This window comes from Trichechus manatus, unplaced genomic scaffold, assembly GCF_000243295.1.
Source record: "Trichechus manatus latirostris isolate Lorelei unplaced genomic scaffold, TriManLat1.0 scaffold00067, whole genome shotgun sequence".
Taxonomy (NCBI): domain Eukaryota; kingdom Metazoa; phylum Chordata; class Mammalia; order Sirenia; family Trichechidae; genus Trichechus; species Trichechus manatus.
Window position 1 is genome coordinate 10,581,871 of NW_004444003.1, and position 22,014 is coordinate 10,603,884.

Genomic DNA, 22,014 nt, shown 5'->3' on the forward strand with positions numbered 1-22,014 from the left:
TTTATAAAATCATGAACTGGATTTAGGAAAGCAACCATGAAATAGCAAAGGACAACAAACTGATTGAAATTCCTTAAATGTAGTATGGTCTGAAGCCTCTCAGACAGTAGGATTGGGGAAAAGGTTATATATAGGCACCTCCATTCTTATTTCAGTAGCATGACCTGCTCACTTAAACGTGGCAACTTTAGATCCACTGACTATGCCTCAAGGAGCTAAATTCTAAATAAAGAAAATGGAAAAGCAAACTATGAAATAGCCAATAATCTTTATTTTGCAATTCCCCCACCCTCATCCCTCTCCAAAAAGCACTAATGGGTATACTTGTGCATGTGAAAATACTGTATATTTAGAATGATCTAAAATTAGTAAAACAAAAAACACATATCTTGACATATATACTTTTTTTTTTTTCAGGGATAGAAACATTTTGGCCTCCAGAACAAGGAGAGCAATATAATACTGCATTCTTAAAAGGTCTACTCCATTTTCACTGATTTGCTATTTAACATTCATGTCAGAAAAACCTCATTTCTCTAACCACACAATGTGTTTTAAAATACAGGCAGTCCTCAGGTTATGAACATCCCATATACGTACAACCCGTAGTTACGGACCAACCCCCGTAAAGCCTATTATATTAAAAATTTGAGGTACATATAATGGTTTGTAATAACAAGGGGTTGCTACTTTGTGATGTGCATCAAAACATTATTATTATTACTGTATTATTATGTTAAATATGTCTTAGTGTATCTAGAAGTGTTTCTTTAATGATTTTTGTGCATAAGAAGGTACAATATATGCTATATGCTAAGACAAACATTTGAGTAACTGATGTTAGATATGAACCGTACCTAACTGTTCCAACTTACGTACAAATTTGACTTAAAGACAGACTTAGGAACGGAACTTGTTCCTGATCAGGTACTGCCTGTATGACTAACTTATATACTAATATCAATTTACTTGGCATCTTTAAAAAAATCACAATTTCTATTAATATATTTGTATTAAGGTCAAAGCCCATATTCTGGCATTCAAGATATCCATCATACTAGTCCAAATTGAGGTTACTTCAAAATCAAGTCAGAGTCCATATTTACTCCAACATTGCTAAAATATGCTAATAAAATTAAATTCAATGTTTTACATTAAAAATAAAATATTTGGTTTCTCTCTCAGACATCTAAAACATATAATAAATAGTGGGCTGTATAGTAATATAATAAAGTTTTGTGATACCCTGAAATTTGAGAAATTTTATTAGAAAATTCATAATATATTTCATTTTAGCCTTAAACCACAATATCAATAGATTTGCAGAAATAATATAAACACAAAACGCTACAGTATTTTTTTTTTTTTTTTACTTTTGTGGAATCTACGTGTCCTTTTAATAAAAGTCAAAGAAATTTATAGAAACAAAATAGATAACAAACAAAACAATTTCAAATCATGACCTACAGATTTAAATTGTCTTGTTTTCCTTCCAACTGCTAGGGTCCTTTTTTTTCCACAATGTTTTTTGGGCACTGCACAGGTTTAACTCAAGGTAAATTACTTTGAGCTATGGCTCTTTTTTTCTAGCCTTCTTTATTTTATGTACAGCAGTAATTACAAACATGGCTGAAATCACAGTGGATTTCAGAGAAAGCCAGAATTAAACACGATAAAAATTTTAAAAATAACTACTTCATAAATATTTATTATTTACATTAGGGGAAATCTTTTAGTATGAAGAGTTTTTATACAAGTTGATGAAATGTACAAGCAGTGAGAAGAGACTCCAGCAGTTTAAAGAAGGGCAAATTAGAATGCGACAAAGACATAAAATATGTTACAGTAAACAAAAATAATTCACACAAAAGCAAACAGGACATGATAGAAATCCTTTGCTTAAAAAATATAAGGTATTTCACAAAGCCTGAACATTTTATATGTTAGTACTAAAAATGAGGAGGGGAAGCTTCATATATTCTCATCACAAAAATATTTACCAATATCCCAACTGGAGTTTTCTTTTATGTTTTTATGATTATCTTACTATAGAGGGAAAGAGGTTGAAAACTATATACAGAGTAATGAATGATAATATCCTTAAATTACAGTCAAGGCAGCTTACACATTATCTTCTCATCTAATACCTTAATGAAAAGGCCCTGGAGAGAATAAAGAAAATGAAAGGGAAAGATGTCTGATTTTTTTTTTTATTAATAATACTTGTCACTGGTAATAGAAAAATGGAGACGTGGCAGCCCCTATGCCACGCCTCTACTTGAGTTTTTCACCATTTAGCCCACAGGGGCCAGTCCATTGCAGGAAGGAAAAATCCAGAGTGGATAGTGTGTTCTTGTCCTCAGTCTTCCAAGATTCATTATCCGTAAGAATTTGGTGGTAGATAATGATGGCAGAATTGCACCCACTCCCCTCTAGAGGCGCCAGGAAAGAAGCCCTGATCTGATACTATGCAGTTCAAGCCATGCAAAGACATCAGTGTGCTCGGTGCTTCCTCTTTTTGTGCTTTTTATCTTTCTTCTTGTTGGCACACTTGGGACAGAACCACTGCATTTCTTCTGGTGGTGCAGTCGTTATTCCAACACAGGGCCTACATATTAAAAAAAAAAAGAAGAAAAAAAAGGATAAGCAAGCTATATGTATATATTCTTTTCCTTCCTATATTTTAAAATAATTTTTAAGTCTATTGTATATTTACCAGAAATCAAAGTCAAACAGCTCTAATTTATGTACCACTATTATTGGGCATGTGGATTATTACATTACACATTCTCCCTTTTATAAGTCCTATTAGAGAAATTAATTAGTTTATTCACCCTTTCAGCCAGAAACAGTACAATTTTTCTGAGCAACTGCTGCTTTGTTTTTATATTATGGATATCTATCATGTAACTGAATAGATTTCTATCTTTTTATATCTAATATTTTAAAGATAAAATGGGAAGATTATTAACATAAATTTTAATAGACCTTCTTCAGTTTCTGGGAAGAGGTGTGAAAAAAAGATTAGCTGTCTTTTTATTACTATTGTTTATACCATGTTTACAAAGCGGTTACCTCTTTTGTTACTGTCACATGCTGCAGCTCTTACAGAAAATTACTAGAGAAAGAGGAAAGGGAAACACCTATATTTCCTTTTTTTAAATTTTTTTATAAGAAGGATCTATAAACCAAGCAAAATATTTGGAATTTAGGCTGAATAACAATAGTACAAAGATTCTTGCTTTTTGCAATCAATTACATCATATTTAGGATTATTTTCTGTAGGTACTTTTAAAAAGCGTGTATGCCAGTATCACACTAGGGAAAGTGGGGTTCAGAGGTTTTACCTCATATACTGTTCTTAGGATAGGAGTTGAATCAGGAGAAAATCCAGCATAGTCCCAAATCACTAATCTAATTTGTAGAATTCCTCCTCTCAGGGAGTAACTTGGAGTTGTCGTGATTAAGCAATACTCATCAAGTGTGCCAGGGAAGTTTAGAACCACTTACCAGTGGTACCAGTCATCACAGTCATCACAACCAATCATTGGGCTTCCATCATCAGGTTTGTTACATCCAGGACAGATCCAGATCTGATTACCCCACTCATCTCTGATCTGATGTTTTCAAATGAGGAGGAAGCAAAAACAGATGGAACAAGGAAAAAGAATCAAAAGGAGGGCAGGATAAGAGTCATTCTTTATACTGTAAATATAACAGACAAGTAAAACTAAAAAAATATATATAGTAGATTAACACTTAATTTACTAAAGCCATGAATATGGTCATCACTGTGCTGGGATCACGTGAAAAAGAAAAAACTCTGTGATAAGACATTGCTAATGGATTGTGATATTCTAAACACTCTTGTAAATCAACGAAACAAAGCATTTCATAATCATCTCTGTGACCAAACTAACCTACGGTCCCCTTTTTCTAAAAAATACTGTAAATGCATTTTTAATTATTAGTATCTTTATGAAAATAACAATTAATATTTTTGAAAACCATACAGCTCAACTATAGGTAGTTTCCTGGGTCACATTCATAGGCATGGAATTAATATATATAGCCAAATGTGCATGTATCACCTTATTACATATTAGCCAAACCCTTCTCCTGAACTACCTGATAAGATCAAGGATATAAAAGAGTTGTTACTAAGTAACTTTCCATTCCTTTTATGACATTTTCAGTAAAGTACAATCAACTAAAGGGCAAATGAAACATGGGGCTCAGGAGGCCAAACAGCTACACATTTAAACATTATTCTGCTACAAATATTTTATGCATTGGAGTTTATTTTATTTAATTTACCAGTATAAATAGGGAGCATACCTAATTGGGATTATTATTCCCAATTCCACATTAACAAGACCAATTTGGAAGAAATAATTTTTGAAGGCATTCAAAAACCACAACCACTAAAAGCTGATTTTCAGAAGTTTTTATAATAAGATAACATAAAATTTAATTTGGTTTATTTTGCAAGATCATAGTCTCTTCCTATACTTTCAAATACTGCATTGACTAGATAATATAAAAAAGAAATGGCTTTGTGTGTGAGCAGTGTATTGGGGGTGTATATGTATATGTTCATTCTACTGATATACTTATTTTAAGGCTTACCATTTTTGAAAACATCTCTGCAAAGGCAAACTATGTTGATACGAAAGCTTCCTAAAGAAATCTGTGGACACCTACATCCCTAACTTACACCTCTCTAATTTCAAGAGAAAATGTAAGACAGGGAGACACCACCAGTCACCATGGTGCCAGCTGTCCAGTGGCTAAGACTGGTCCAGCATCCTATGCCCTGAAGCTACCACGCGTGGCCAGTCCTGCTGCTGGCTGACCTTTCTTGAAATTAAAAGCCAGCAACTCTGTGTGCTACATGAGAAACTTGCCATAGCATCCATAATAGCTAACACCCAACACTTCACAGTTTACTACGTTCTTTCAAACATCTTACTTCATTTAACCATCATAAAACAATCCTCAGATGGGTTAAGAATGGGAAACTGGAGCTAAGAGAATTTAAGTAACATTTCCAAAGTCATGCTATTAGGCAGTGACTAATAAAGGAGTTTTGGAAGGCAATTTCAACAAATAAATATGTGAGGCACTATGAAGACACAGGAGCCCTGCTGGTGTGCTGGTGAAGAGCTATGGCTGCTAACCAAAAGGCTGGCAGTTCAAATCCACCAGCCACTCCTTGGACCCTATGGGGCAGTTCTACTCTGTCCTATAGTGTCACAATGAGTTGGAATCGACTCGATGGCAGCAGGTACAGTCTGAAGATACAAAGCCTTTTTTTCTAAAGCCTATGTCTTTCTTCTAAATCACTCTGTTCACAAAATGTCTCTTTAGGAAACAGCTTTTCATCCACCCTGTCTATTCAAATCTGATCCATGTTTAGGGAGTTAGCTCAAAATCCACCAGAGAATCAGAATTTTAGTGCTAGAACATACCATAAAGATCATCTAGTCTAACATAAACCCTTAATTACAGATGAAGAAATGAAGGTTGTGGAGGTTAAGTATACAGTTTTCCCTAATCAACCCCTCTTGGGGTGATGTGCCTTCAATTAAATGCCTACAGCAATTGGTCCCTGAATACTCATTTTACGATCAGAGTTTGTAATACTTCTTCTATCTCTGTCTTGAATTGCCAATTTAGTATTTTCTGTTAATTTTTCATGTCTTTATATCCCTTCTCAATACATTTAAAATTCTTCTCTTATATTTCTTTGTATCATTATGTTGTGTGCCACTGAATCAATTCCAACTCATAGTGACCCTATAGGACAGAATAGAACTGCCCCATAGAGTTTTTTAGGTTGTAAATCTTTATGGAAGCAGATCGCCAGGTCTTTTCTCCCATACAGGGGCAAGAGCGTTTGAACCACCGACCTTTCGGTTACTAGCCAAGCACTTTAACCACTGTGCCACCAGAGCTTCTTTGTCATTATAGTGACACAAATAATTTGTTGAAATTTCCTTACAAAACTCCTTTAAAGAGAGATAATATTTATACAGCAACAAATATCAAGAGCCCTACCCCGCCACTTTCCAACTGTATCTATTCACAAAGACCAGTGCTATCATTAGGCTGGTACAACACAGATGTATCATGTATTTGGTGGACACAGCAATGTCAACACACTGAGTGCCTTTCATGTGCCTAAAATATTTTGTTGTGTGTCTGTGTGTCACTCTATGCCTAAAGAGCATATTTATATAAATACTTTATTACTAGACTGAATTCAGGGTTCGAATAAGAACAAGCTATTTGAAGCTGAATTCTGATTTGTAATACTATTAAGTACAGGGAAACACCTCAAAGCATGCCAAGGACAATGTGAACTCACTGAATATGTGAGTTTTACAATCTGAAGACATGCTTGGATACTCAGGAAGCTCTGTGGTCCAAAAGTTAGTTCATTTTCATTTAATACGTAAGCACTGGCATACTTTGGATCTTAGCCAAAGAAATACTATAGTTAGTTCTGTTACTTTTGAGGACTACCAGAAACATCAGCTAGGCCATACATCCATTAGTAAATTATCATCTTAGGTGAATAATTTAATTGCTTACTGGGCAACATCTGCCCAAAAGTAAAGACAAGAAAGCAGAAAGGGACAGGAAAACTGGATGAATGGACACGGGAACCCAGAGGGGAAAGGGAGAGAGTGCTGACACATTGCTGGGATTGCAACCAGTGTCACAAAACAATTCGTATGAATTTTTGGATGAAACTAATCTGCACTGTAAGTTTTCACCTAAAGCACAATAAAAAAAATTTTAATTGCTTGATCAAGAAATTCAATACGGGATTTAAATATCACTAGGAATTGTCTCGAAGGCAACTAACAACAACTTATCTCTATATTTATATATTGATATTGTGAGGTATACAGATATATACTCATATCTCAAAACAATATGCAATAAAGAAAAACAACACTTTGACATGGTTTATAGAAACTGAAAACCTGAACACTGATACAAAAAACTTTTCAGCCAGGATACTTTCAAAAGCTTGAAAAAGCAATGAAAATATCCTTCCAATCATAAAAAATCACTTTTGAAATTCAGTAACGATACATATGACACTTCTTTTTAATTGAAGACATCCTCTTGGTAAAAGAGGAACCTCTTAAGTAACTTTCTCTTAAGTACTGTAAAAATAAAATGTAACGCACCACGTAAGTGCTGACCGTCTCGGTTACCACACTTCGTACAGGGGCTTTGGAACTTCCTGCTCCAGAGACGGCAGGGGAAGGAGATGGAACTAAAGCAGGTGATGCAGTGGACTGTGCAAGGAGTGGCAAAGGCACCAGGGAAGGAGTCAGATGCAGCGGTACAGGTGCTGCAGCTGGTGCAGGTGGTGGGGTTTTTGGTCTACTCAGAGGAGCCGGCTTAGCCTCGGGGGCTGGAACCACTTTGCTGATAACACTGTCAACAAAAAGAGAGAAAAGTAAAAAGTTAAAACAGGATAATTTAATCAAACTGGATATTTAAAAAACTACTACAAATTAACTTTCTTCTTCTAGTAGCAAAATACTTTAAGAGTTCAGAGATAGCTAAAGAATTCAGAATCACAGGCCCTTTGTTAACTGAAGGGAGCCGTAGTGACATAGTGGTTAAGTTCTCGGCTGCTAACCAAAAGGTCGGTGGTTCAAACTCACCAGCTGCTCCGCAGGAGAAAGATGTGGCTGCCTGCTTCCGTAAGATTGACAGTCTTAGAAACCCTATGGGACAGTTCTACTTTGTCCTATAGGGTTGCTATGAGCCAGAATTGACTTGATGGCAATGGGTTAGCTTTGGGTGGGTTGTTAATTAACCTCTCAATTTACTCAGCCTAGTTTTTTTGTTTTCCCAAATTGCCCTTCAATGACCAGATAAATAGAATCTTTTTTTAAGCAACCGAATACACATGCGCTGTTCACAGAAATGTGACTGTTTTTAGAATAAATAGCTGAGGCAGATTGTTTGACTGCCCCTCCCTGTGGCAGGATTATACATCTCCTCTGTGTAGACTTTGGACTTGGCAATGTAACATCTTTGACCAATGAAATGCGAGTGGAAGTGAAATGTGCTGCTTCTGAGTAGAAGCTTTGAAAGCCATCAGGTATTTTGAACTTTTTTCTCGTTTTGCTCTGCTGTGAATCCTCTAATGTCCCTGATAGAAGGGGCTGCTCCTTCAGCTGAAATACCAGCATGAAGAGGATTAGGAGCAGAGCCATGGCAGACATGTAATGTGAGCAAAAAATAAACATTTGTTGTTGGAGGTCATTGAGATTTTTAGGCTTGTTAATTATTGCATCTTAACCTAGTCTAAACTGCTGGATATAGTAACTTTAAAAAAAAAAAGTATTTATCTCTTTTCTCAATTCAATGTTTCTTATTCTTAATACTCTCAATGACATTGAAAAATAAAAATTTAAAGAATTTCTCAGTTCTGGATTTGGCTTAATCGTCAGGCATTAATGATTTAAGATTCTCCAAAGGGCTGCAGAGGTGTGTGAAGCAGCAGTAGTCAGGTGTGGATCCCTGGAGTAAAACAGCAGCTCTACCTACTTTTTTGGTGATATTACCAACTGATAATTAGAGCTATATGGTGGTGATCTGTTTCTTAATAAAAAAATATCTTATTCATATAACTCTTATGCAGCAGAAGTAGCACTGGACTCAGACTCAGGATATCTGAGTTCAAATCCTAGATCTGCCACAGACTAGCTATGTGACCTTAGGTAGGTCATTTGAAAAATATCATTTATTGCTGGTTCAGTGGTAGAATTCTCACCCTCCATGCAGGAAACCTGGGTTTGATTCCCGGCCAATGCACCTCATATGCAGCCACCACCCACTTGTCAGTGGAGGCCTGTGTGTTGCTATGATACTGAACAGTTTTCAGCAGAGTTTCCAGACTAACACAGACTAGAAAGAAAGGCCTGATGAACTACTTCCTACAGTCAGTCAATGAAAACTCTATGGATCAAAACAGTCCACTGTGCGTGGGGCTGACATGAGGTGGGGGCCAACTCTATGGCAGCTAACAACAACCAATAACATAGACAATATATACAGACTAGTGTTTTATTTGGTGTCCCTGGGTGGTGCAAACACTTAACATGTTTGGCTGCCAACTGAAAGTTTGGAAGCTTATGTATACCCAGAGGTGCTTCGGAAGAAAGGCCTGATGATCTACTCTCAAAGAACCAGCCATTGAACATCACCCTACGGAGCACAGTTCTATTCTGACACACATGGGTCAGAACTGACTCGAAAGCAACTGGTTTTTATTGTTTAATGTGTTTTAACTTTTATATAAAAAATATCATACTATATCCTTTGCAACTAGCTTTTCCCACTTAATTTTATGTCTCTTGATTTATCCATGTTGATGGATACAGATCTATATTATTCGTTTTAATTGTTATATATTATTTCACGGTATAATTTGTATTATACCGTGAAATAATATATTATAGGGTCACTATAATACATATATCATATATAGAAAGTTACCATTTTATATCCACTAACCCACTGAGAGACAACTGACTTACTTTTTCATTGTTATTAGTGGTGCTGCAATGAAACTCTCAGTACATCTTAGCTTGTAAATATGTTCAAGAATTTCCCTAGGATATATGCCTGGAAGTAAAACTGCTGGGTCATAGGGTATGCTCTTTCCCAGCTCTACCAAGAATCACCAAACTACTCTCTTTAAGATGACTGTACCAACCTATCTTTTTCTACTCTTCCATACTTAACTTTCTAGGCCTTGCTCTTCTGATCAACAAAGCAGGAATAAATATAGTTGTCTCAAAGGGTTGTTGTAGTAAGAATCTGAATACAGGAAAACCTTCAAAAATGATGTACAAATGTGAAGTATTAGCACCACCATTCCATTCACGGCTGCTCATGACAACCACCTGGCATCATTATTGTCAGCCTGAATATTTATTTCCACTCTTAAAGTATTAGTTTAGAAACCACCTCCACCATAAAGCACTGATTCTTTGCTATTCTGATCAGAAATTTAAAAAATATTATTTTAAAAATTCTATCAAGTCAATAGCTTAATGCTTTCTGATTGTTTTCAACTTGTTTCATGCAAATGCAAGTATGATTACCTTCCTAAACTGAACATAACAAAAGACTAAGAGAACTTAAGAAAGGTCTGTTCGTGCAGGAGACACTCAATAAATGCTTAACATAATTAATAGTGAATATATATTTAACACTTACTATGCTCCTGACTTTTCTAAGCACTAGAAAGTCAACAGAGTGCCAGGCAGTGTGTTAAATGTGTACTTACCTTATTTTGTTTGACTCTCATTAACAAACAAATGTGGTAAGCTCTGTTATTATTTTCACTTTACAGATTAAAAAACCAAGGCACATGTACTAGTAGATACAAACTGACATACTACTATGTGGCTGAACCAGGATTTAAACCCTGACAGTCTGATTCTAGAACCAATGATCTTAGCCACTATATTATACTGTCCTTTAGTGCTTACTGAATAAATGTTGTCTTATGTATAAGGTAGGAATTCAAAGTTATCACTCTGCCATTTATATTCAGAGGGTACACACTCCCTATTTTAATGGCTAAATTAAAAATGAAAAACACACTACTTTTTGATGCAGTTTCCCATAATGGCTTAACATATGGAACCAAAACTAAAGGAAAAACAGGAACCCAGAGAGGAAAGTAGAACACAGATGTTTTTGTCCTGACAGCATTTGCACATACGGCAAATCTGATCTTTGGTTTTGATGAGCACAGATATCAAAGTCCAGGGCCTGCCCAAAATGGAAAGTCTAATAAAACTCCCTCCCAACATTAAGCTGGAAATCCCAAAGAGCTATACCAATTGGGTAACAATCAATCAGAATCTCATTAATTTCAGCTCTGGTGGTTGAGGATACTATATTTAAAACAATTGACTTGTAGTGCTCTCAGGTACCCAGTACAAGTCATCTTGAGAGGAAGAAACTTAAAATCTAGGCTGCATATTATATTGTATATTATTAATAAAGATAATTATTTAAGAAAAAAAAGTAGCACATAATCAAAGATAACCAAGCATATAAGGTAGGAAAGTAGCATCATGGAGAACTAGAAGAAATAACATGGAGTATAAAGAGATCTGTAAAGACCTTAGGCACTAGAATTATCACTCTATAAAGCAACTCTGTATACAATTTTTTTTTTTAAAGACAAGCTTGAAAATATCTGCAGGCAACAGGAATTTATAAAGAGTGACCTAGCAGATTTGAAAACAACCAAACAGACCTTTTAGAAATGAGAAATTCAGCAACACAGAGTTAAAAGTCAATGGATGGGCTTAACAGCAGATTATGAACAGTGAAGAGAGAATTAAAAACTGGATGGTAGGACAGAAAAAATTATCTAGAATATAGCCTGAAGCAAAGATAATACAAGGTATAATTAATACATGTTTAATCATAAAGTTAGAAGGAGAAGAGAGCGAGAATGAGGCAAAAGCAAAATGTTAATAATGTTTTGTTCTGTTATAGGTAAGGTCACTATGAGTTGGAGCTGACTGTATGACAACTAACAACAACAAATTCAGTATATCATCATTAAAGATCAACAAGAAAAGGGCCAAGAAAGGGAGAAGGGAGGTGAACCCAATAAAATGATGCTATTTTTGTACATAACTAAAATTAATTTGAACAGCCTTTAGATATTAAGGTTGATTCACAGTCTTGGGGTTTTTTTCTTTTCAAAGAAATACAATATCCATGGTTGCTTTGTATTCTAATTATTTGCATACTTGTCTTTATCATCTGAAATAGGCAGTACATTTCTTAAGTTCAAGGTTTTATTCTGATTTGTCTTTAAATATTCATCAACTTTAATAACCATAATGCCTAATATTGCAGTAAGAATTCTTCAATAATTTTTTTTACTTTTGAACATTTTCATCTGTTTAAAATATTTAAGATATATTTCCTCTATCCTTCCTTCCTGTCTACCTTCCTTCCATACTACTTAACGAATTCCAAGACCACTGAGATTTCTATGTTTGCCAACGTGGATTCTAATTCCTTATTTACCTAATGAGTGTCAGGTCAAGAATGCTTTTATCACATCACTGCAAGGCACAATCAGATCATGATGATTTCATTCTGTCTTCTGTAAATGCTTGTAAATTGTTTAAGCTATACCAAACACATAATGGGACCACGCAGTGTTTCGTTCTGTTGTACATAGGGTCGCTAGAGTCAGAATCGACTTGATGGCACCTAACAACAACAAACACATAATGAGTATTATTTGCCTTACCTTTTTTCTAATCCCCTTTGATTTTCTTTCTATTTTTCTTGGAGTTCTCCCTTATCTATAAGGCCTGTTAATGGCACTCATAAGAACAGCTTAGAATTAGTGGTGGGGCCAACAGGTATAAACAAATCGATGACCCATTTTATGGGGTAGTATCTGAACTCTTAGAAATATCTGCTTACACATATCTTATTTTTCAATTTAGAGAAATGGATGAAAATAACTCTTATGATAAAAATAATTCTTCCAAAATGCCAAATATATCCCCTCAAGTTCAATTATACTATTCCTTAAAAAGATTAAATCATATATATGTGTGTAGATAGCTCTTACTCAAATATTCTGAGTAGCAAAAGGAAAATAAGTCTCTCAGTGCTGATGAGACAAACATATCCTAACTTTTTGTTTTCAAGAGATTGTTACTGTTGTTAGGTGCCATTGAGTTGGTTCCAACTCATAGCAACCTGTCTTAGTCATCTAGTGCTGCTATGACAGAAATACCACAAGTGGATGGCTTTAACAAAGAGAAATTTATTCTCTCACAGTCCAATAGGCTACAAGTCCAAATTCAGGGTGTCAGCTTCTCTGTCGGCTCTGGAGGAAGGTCCTTGTCATCAGTCTTCCCTTGGTTTGGGAGCATCTCAGCGCAGGAACCTCAGGTCCAAAGGACACGCACTGCTCCCAGTATTGCTTTCTTGGTGGTATGAGGTTCCCATGTGTCTCTGCTCGCTTCCCTCTTTTATATCTCAAAAGAGATTGGCTTAAGACACTATCCAATCTTGTATACCTCATCAGTATAACTGTCGCTAATCCATCTTATTAGATCATAGTGACTGACTTTACCACACATAAGGAAATCACATCAGATTACAAATGGTACACAATTATACAATACTGGGAATCATAACCCAGCCAAGTTGACAGATACTTTTGGGGGACACAATTTAATCCATGACACTACCCTATGTACAACAGAATGAAACACTGCTCGGTCCTGCGCCATCCTCACAATCATTGTTATGCTTGAGTCCACTGTCGCAGCCGCTATGTCAATTCATCTCATTGAGGGTCCTCTGTTTTGTTGACCCTCTACTTTACCAAGCATGATATCCTTCTCCTGGGACTGATTCCTCCTGATAACATGTCCAAAGTATGTGAGACATAGTCTCACCATCCTTGCTTCTAAGGAGCATTCTGGTTGTATGTCTTTCAAGAGATTATATTGGTATTATACACGTACTAAAAAAAAAAAAAAAACCCAAAAAACTAGTTGCTGTTGAGTCGATTTTGAGTCACAGAGCCTCCATGTTTGTCACAGTAGAACTGTGCTCCACAGGGTCTTCAATGGCTGATCTTTTGGAAGTAGATTGCTAGGCCTTTCTTTTGAAGATCCTCTGGATGGACTCGAATCTCCAATTTTTTGGTTAGCACCCTGTGTGTTGATCATTTGCACCACCTAGAACTCTATATAGGTACTAAAGAGACTGTTTTTCCCAACTCTTGAATTTCAAGGGAAAATTTACTAGAGTTTGAAAATTATTTTGATTCCAACTTATAAATTACTTTTGTTGTAACTTAATGGATAGTTTAAAATAAAACTACCTTTTATTATTTCTTCAATTTTGAACATTATGGAAAAAAATAAATAGTATGATGATATAATTTCTTATCACTCAAACTGTCATCACTTAATCTAATTTGATCATTGTAAAAATAATTTTGAATTCCTATTGGTCTTCTTCGTTGCCAAACCTTTACTGTTTAACATTTCTAAATAGTGTTTTTCATCTCTATTATTTTTCTCCCTGAAATATCACTTTTCCCCTCTGATTTAATTGCATAGTAAGTTCTCTTCCAGATCTTTCTGTTGAAAGAGAAATGTCTCACAAAGTAACCAACACCGCCCACAGCTGTGTCCCACAATGGCTCCATGCGGCTAATGTTACATCTTTTGGAGGATTTGATCACAGTGCCCTAACTGCTGTAACACTGGCGTTATTCATAAAAACGTGCAGAAGGAGGGATTTTCAGCAGGATTTCTTTACCTGTTTCCCCACCACAAAACAGTGAAATAAATAGAATGGGTCATGAGCTGCTTGGCCTGTAATGCAAACTCACAGCTTGACATGTCAATAAAGAGCCAATCCTCCCTCCCCACTCACACAGAGACTCCAAGGTTAGAGGTAAACACAATTTGGATATGTCTGCAACAGGGAGTTTAATGATCCTCATTATTCAGCTATTGTGTGCAAACACTATGAAACCAGTAATCTAAATTATCAAAGTCTGAATAACTGGCTACTAAACTACACACAAAGTTCAAAAGTTCCTGCACAATGGCTTACTTATTTACCCCTAAAAGTGAACAGCCATTTTAAAATGGTAACAAAATAATGCCGTAAGAAAAAACTATTGTAGTCACTTCCATGAGTTTTACATAAATTTTTGAACAGGGCAGTTCTTTAATGTTTGAGAGAAAAACTACTTTGATAAAAAATATGTTCTTTAAACCATAACTTACTTTTCTTCATTAGATTTAAAATTCTAATCAATCTCAGGAATACCATCCACCTGTAGAAATACCATATGAAACAGATTCTCATGTTGTATGTTAAACTAACCCTTCCCTACAATAAACAAAAAAAGATCACTGAGATTTCACTATAATATTACATTATATTATAATATTAACCTCATAGCTGGGTCAGTGGTCATATATACATATTACTTTATATTTTTGCTTCCTTACTTTTATTTAAAAAGTCCCAGGAATCCTAAGCCCAAGTGTGGTAGCCGGCCTCCAAGATATCCCTCAATGATCCTTACCTCCTAGTTTCACACATTTGTGTAGTTCCCTTCCAGAATGAACAGGGCTGATGTATGCGACCAGTAAGATACTGTGAGAATAATGATGTGTGACTTCCAAGGCCAGGTCATAAAAGGCATTGCAGCTTCTATCTTGTTCTCTTTTGGATCACTCGCTCTGGGGGAAATCAGCTCCTATGTCACGAGGATACTGAAACTGCTTTGAGAAGAGGTGCATGTGACAAGCAAGGAGCCCTGGTGGTGCAGAGGTTTAATGCTTGGCTGCTAACTGAAAGGCTGGTGGTTCAAACCCACCAGTCGTTCCAAAGGAGAAAGATATGGCAGTCTACTTCCATAAAGATTTCAGCCTTGGAAACTCTATGAGGCAGTTCTACCCTGTCCTATACAGTTGCTATGAGCTGGAGGCGACTCTACAGCAGTGGGTATGTGACAAGCAATGGAGGCCACCTGCCAACAGCTATATGTGTAAACTTAGAAGTGCACTCTCCAGCCTTGGAGAAGCCTTCAGATGACTGCAACCCCAGTTAGCAGCTTGACAAGAGTCCTGAGCCAGAATGACCCAAACTCCTGATCTACAAGAAACTATAAAATATTTTCTACAGACCTATAGCAAGTAAAGAGAGTGAACAGGTAATCAAAATCTTTCCAACAAAGAGTCTAGGACCAGGTGGTTTCACTGGTGAATTCTACCAAACATTTAAACAAGAATTAACACAAATCCTTCTAAAACTGTTCCAAAAAATAGCAGAGGAAGGAACACTTACTGATGTAGTCTACGAGGCCAACATTGCCTAGATAACAAAGCCAGACAAAGACACCAAAGAAAAACTACAGATCAACATCCCTTATGAATATAGATGTAAAAATCCTCAAGCAAATTGAATCCAACATATTAAAAGTATTATACACCATAACCAAGTGGGATTTATTCCAGGAAAGAAAGGGTGGTTCAACTTAAGAAAATCAATCAATGTAATATACCAGCAATAAGCAATCTGAAAAGGAAATTAAGAAAACAATTCCATTTACAATAGCATCAAAAAAAAAATAAAACACCTAGGAATAAAATTAATCAGGGAGGTGAAAGACATACATACTGACAACTATAAAACATTGTTGAAAGAAGCTAAAGAAAACCTAAATAAATGGACAGACATCCCACATTCATGGATTGGAAGACTTAATATTGTTTTGGATGTCAATACTACCCAAAGTAATCTATAGATTCAATGCAATCCCTATCGAAATTCCAACAACCATCTTTGCATAAAATGGAAAAGCCAATCCTCACATTTAAATGAAATTCTAAGGGACTCTAAACAGCTAAAGCTATCTCGAAAAAAAAGAACAAAGTAGAAGGACTCACATTTTGTCATTTCAAAATGTACTATATAAAGCCACAGTAATCAAACTCAGTCTGATAGTGGAATAAGGACACACATATAGAACAATGGAATAGAATTGAGAGTCTAAAAATAAAGCCATACGTCTATGGCTAACTGATTTTTGACAAGGGTGCTAAGTCTATCCAATGGGGAAAGAATGGTCTCTTCAACAAACAGTGCTGGGACAACTAGATCACCACATGGGAAAAAAAAAAAAATGAAGTTAGACCTGTATCTCATAGCATATACAAAAAGTAACCCAAAATAGATTAGTGACTTAAATGTAAGAACTAAAACCATTAAATTCCTAGAACAAAAGATAGAGGTAAAACTTTGGGACCTAGTTTTTGACAATCAATTTTTAGATATGACACTAAAAGGACAGCAACAAGAGAAACAACTGATAAATATGACTTTATCAAAATTAAAAACCTTTGTGCATCAAAAGACTCTAACAACAAAGTGAAGAGACAACTTACAGATTGCAGGAAAATATTCGATAACCATATATCAGATAAAAGTTTAATATCCAGAATATATAAAGAACTCTCACAACTCAAAGCAAAAAGACAAACAACCTGATTAAAAATGGGCAAAAGACTTGAATAGACATATTTCCTAAGAAAATATACAAACAGCCAATAAGCACATGAAAAGACTTCCAACATCATTAACTATTTAAAAAAAAAAACCCAAACCGAATGCATTGCCATTGAGTTCATTCTGACTCACAGTGACCCTATAGGACAGAGTAGAACTGCCCCATGGAGTTCCCAAGAAGCAGCTGGTGGATTCAAACTGCCGACCTTTGAGAGCAGCCGTAGCTCTTAACCACTGCGCCACCAGGGTCCCATCATTAACTATTAGAGAAATGTAAATCAGAACTACAATGAGATACCCACTAGCATGACTATTATCAGAAAAATGGAAAATAACAAGTACTGATAAGGATGAGGAGAAATTGGAACCCTCATCCACTGCTGGTGAAAATGTAAAATGGTATACCCACTGTGGAAAACAGTTTGATGATTCCTCAGAAAGTTACCCGTAGAATTACTATGTGATTCAGCAATCTCCCTCTTACGCATACACCTGAAACACTTGAAAACAGGAACTCAAACAGACAATTGTATGCCAATGTTCATTGCAGCACTACTCACAATAGCCAAAAGGTAGAAACAATGCAAGTGCCCATCAGCAGATGAATGGATAAATAAAATGTGATATATACATACAATGGAATATTATTTAGCCATAAGAGAAATAAAGTTCTGAAACATGCTATGACATAAATGAATCTTGAAAAAATTATGCTAAGTGAAATAAGTCAGACACAAAAAGGCAAATATTGAATGATCCCACTTACATGAAACATCTAGAATAGGCAAATAAATGCACAGAGATCAAAGTTTATTAGTGGTTACCCTTATTGCTTAAGGGGTATTGCGTTTCTGTTTGGAGTGACGAAAAACTTTTGGAAATAGTGGTGATGGTTGCACAACATGGTAAATGTCAAGTTAATGTGACTGAATTGTATACTTAAAAACAGTTAAAATGGCAATTTTTTTTGTTATGTATTTTACCATGATAAAATTTAAGAAAGAAACTATGAAATGATAGGTATTTATTGCGTTAAACCACTAAGTTTTAGGGTCATCTGTTATGTAGAAAAAAAAAAAATATACCAAGTATTGAATTTATTTAACTTAGGTCTATAAATAGATGTTTTGTTTGTTAGGTGTTACTGAGTCGATTTTGATTCATAGAGACCCCATGTGATGCAGCAGAACTGTCCCATAAGTTTCATTTTACTTGGATCCACAATCAACACCCACGGAAGCAGCAGTCAAGAAATCAAACGACGTATTGCATCGGGTAAATCTGCTGCAAAAGACCTGCTTAAAGTGTTAAAGAGCAATGAAGTCACTTTAAGGACTAAGGTGAGCCTGACATAAGCCACTGTATTTTCAATTGTCTCATATGCATGCAAAAGATGGACAATGAATAAGGAAAACCAAAGAAGAATTGATGTCTTTGAATTACGATGCTGGCAAAGAATACCGGATATACTATATGGATTGCCAGAAGAACAAACAAGTCTGTCTTGGAAGAAGTATAACAAGAATGCTCCTTAGGTAGAAAGTAAAAGCATCTCTATTTGCAGATGATATGATCTTACACACAGAAAACCTCAAAGAATCCACAAGAAAACTACTGGAACTAAATAGAAGATTTCAGCAAAGTATCAGGATACAAGATAAACAAAAATCAGTTTGATTCCTCTATACCAACAAAGAGAACTTCGAAGAGGAAATCACCAAATCAATACTATTTACAATAGCCCCCAAGAAGATAAATACTTAGGAATAAATTTAACCAGAGACATATAAGATCTATACAATGAAACTACAAGACACTACTGCAAGAAACCAAAAGAGACCTACATAAGTGGAAAAACATACCTTGCTCATGGATAGGAAGACTCAACATTGTGAAAATGTCTATTCTACCCAAAGCGATCTACAGATACAATGCAATCCCAATCCAAATTCCAATGGCATTTTTTAATCAGATGGAGAAACAAATCACCAACTTCATAAGGAAAGGGAAGAGGCCCCAGGTAAGCAAAGCATTACTCAAGAAGAAGAACAAAGTGGGAGGCCTCACATTACCTGATTTTAGAACCTATTATACCCCCACAGTAGTCAAAACAGCCTGGTGCTGGTACAACAACAGATACATAGACCAATGGAACATAATTGAGAATCCAGACATAAATTCATCCACCTATGAGCAGCTGATATTTGACAAAGGCCCAAAGTCCATTAATTGGACAGTCTCTTTAACAAATGATGCTAGCATAACTGGATATCCATCTGTAGAAAAATGAAACAAGACTCATACCTCACAACATGCACAAAAACTAACTCAAAATGGATCAAAGACCTAAATATAAAATATAAAATGATAAATATCATGGAAGAAAAAATAGGGACAATGTTAGGAGCCCTGATACATGGCATATACACAATACAAAACATTAATAACGATGCACAAACACCAGAAGAGAAACTAGATAACTGGGAGCTCCTAAAAATCAAACACTTATGCTCATCAAAAGACTTCACCAAAAGAGTCAAAAGACGACCTACAGACTGGGAAAAAATTTTTGGCTATGACAAATCTGATCAGTATCTAATCTGTACAACCTACAAGATATTGCAAAACCTCAACAACAAAAAGACAAACAACCCAATTAAAAAATGGGCAAAGGATATGAACAGGCACTTTACCAAAGGAGACACTCAGATGGCTACCAGATATATGAGGGAATGCTCACAATCATGAGCCATTAGAGAAATGCAAATCAAAACTACAATGAGATACCATCTTACCCCAACAAGGCTAGCATTAATCCAAAAAACACAAATGATAAATGTTGGAGAGGTTGTGGAGAGACTGGAACACTTACACACTGCTGATTGGAATGTAAAATGGTACAACCACTTTGGAAATCGATTTGGCGCTTCCTTAAAAAGCTAGAAATAGAAGTACCATATGATCCAGCAATCCCACTCCTTGGAATATATCCTAGAGAAATAAGAGCTGTCACATGAATAGATATATGCATACCCATGTTCACTGAGCACTATTAACAACTGCAAAAAGATGGAAACAATGTAGGTGCCCATCAACGGACAAATGGATAAATAAATGATGGTATATTCCCACAATGGAATACTATGCAATGATAAAGAACAATGATGAATCTGTGAAACATCTCATAACATAGATGAATCTGGTAGGCATTATGCTGAGTGAATTTAGTCAGTTGCGAAAGGACAAATATTGTATGAGACCACTATTATAAGAACGCAAGAAAAGGTTCAAACACAGAAAAAATTCTTTGATGGTTATGAGGGTGGGGAGGGAGGGAGATGGGTATTCACTAAGTAGATAGTAGATAAGAATTATCTTAGGTGAAGGGAAGGACAACTCACAATGCAAGGGAAGTCAGCACAACTGGACTAAACCAAAAACTTAAGAAGTTTCCTAAATATGACCAAACACTTCAAGGGACAGAGTAGGGTGCAGAACTCAAATTCTAGTAAAAAGACCAGATTTAATGGTCTGACTGAGACTGGAGAGACCCTGGAAGACATGGCCCCCGGACACTCCATTAGCCCAGAACTGAAACCATTCCTGAAGCCAACTCTTCAAAGATTAGACTGGACTGTGGGACATCAAATACTTGCGAAGAGAGTGCTTCTTACCTCAAGTAGATACATGAGACTAAATGGGCAGCTCCTGTCAGGAGGCAAGATGAGAAGGCAAAAAGGGACAAAAGTAGGTTGAACTGATGCAGGAAATCTGGGGTGGAAAGGAGGAGTGTGCTGTCACATTATAGGAAGAGCAGCTAGGGTCACACAGTAATGTGGATATAAATTTTTGTATGAGAAACCGACTTGTAAACTTTCATTTAAAGCACAACTAAAAGAAAAGAATGCTGCTTAGAAGCTAAGATGGTGAGACTTCATCTCACTTACTTTGGACATGTTATCGAGAGGGACCAGTCCCAGAAGGACATCATGCTTGGTAAAGTAAAGGGTCAGCAAAAAAGAGGAAGATCCTTGATGAGATGGATTTACACAGTGGCTGCAACAATGGGCTCAAATACAGCAATGATTGTGAGGTTGGCGCAGGATCAGGCAATGTTTCATTCTTTTGTACATGGGGTTGCTATGAGTAAGAACCAACTCAACGGCACCTAATAAAAACAACAGTCTTTATGGGAGCAGATTGCCATCTCTTTCTCCTGTGGAGCCACCGGTAGGTTCCAACCACCAAACTTTTGGTTAGCAGCTGAGTGCTTAACCACTGCACCACCAGGACTCCTTCATAAATAAGATAGGAGAAATTATATTTTGGAATATCAATACTTAAAATGCCAAACTGTAACATAGTAATTTCTGTATTTTACATTTGATAAAAAGGAACAAATACCCAAAAACAATTATGAAAATCAGTTTCATGTTGGTTCTTCAAATGAATCATTATTCTTTACTCTTCTTGATCCTCACAGCTCAACTTTTAGCATTCATATAATTATAACATAATTATAAATGATTTAAGTCCTCAAGTTCATGGCTTGCCTCTTGAATATTTGTTACCATCTCAAAAAATGGATATTCTATCTTGTCATAGCCCAAGTACATATTCATAAATATTTTATGTTTTGATGCAGGCATGACCTATTTGAAAAATGAAACAAATTACATGAAGTAATTAGAGGAAAGTATAGCTCTTACAGAATCTTCATTTCCAAGAGAGATGCTCAAATGATTATACTTCTATTGTCAAATGTTCAAAATCTGTAAAATATCCTAAAAGGGCCCTAATACCCAGATACACCTAAATAATGCATATTTCATTATATTTGCAAAAAGATGCACTGAAGAGTAAAAAACTAAAATG

General features: G+C 35.8%; 1 protein-coding gene across 1 annotated transcript in view; it reads right to left on the reverse strand.

Annotated features, from left to right (window-relative positions):
- Positions 1-691: 691 nt before the first annotated feature.
- TAF3 (TATA-box binding protein associated factor 3) overlaps positions 692-22,014 on the reverse strand; it is a 245,199-nt gene continuing 223,876 nt past the window's right edge. The window contains exons 5-7 of the mRNA XM_004379700.2: positions 7,206-7,458; positions 3,511-3,617; positions 692-2,608 (exon numbers count right to left, since the gene is read on the reverse strand). Of these exons, the coding sequence (XP_004379757.1) occupies positions 2,494-2,608; positions 3,511-3,617; positions 7,206-7,458 (475 nt within the window). The 3' untranslated portion in view covers positions 692-2,493. The remainder of the gene's footprint in view (positions 2,609-3,510; positions 3,618-7,205; positions 7,459-22,014) is intronic.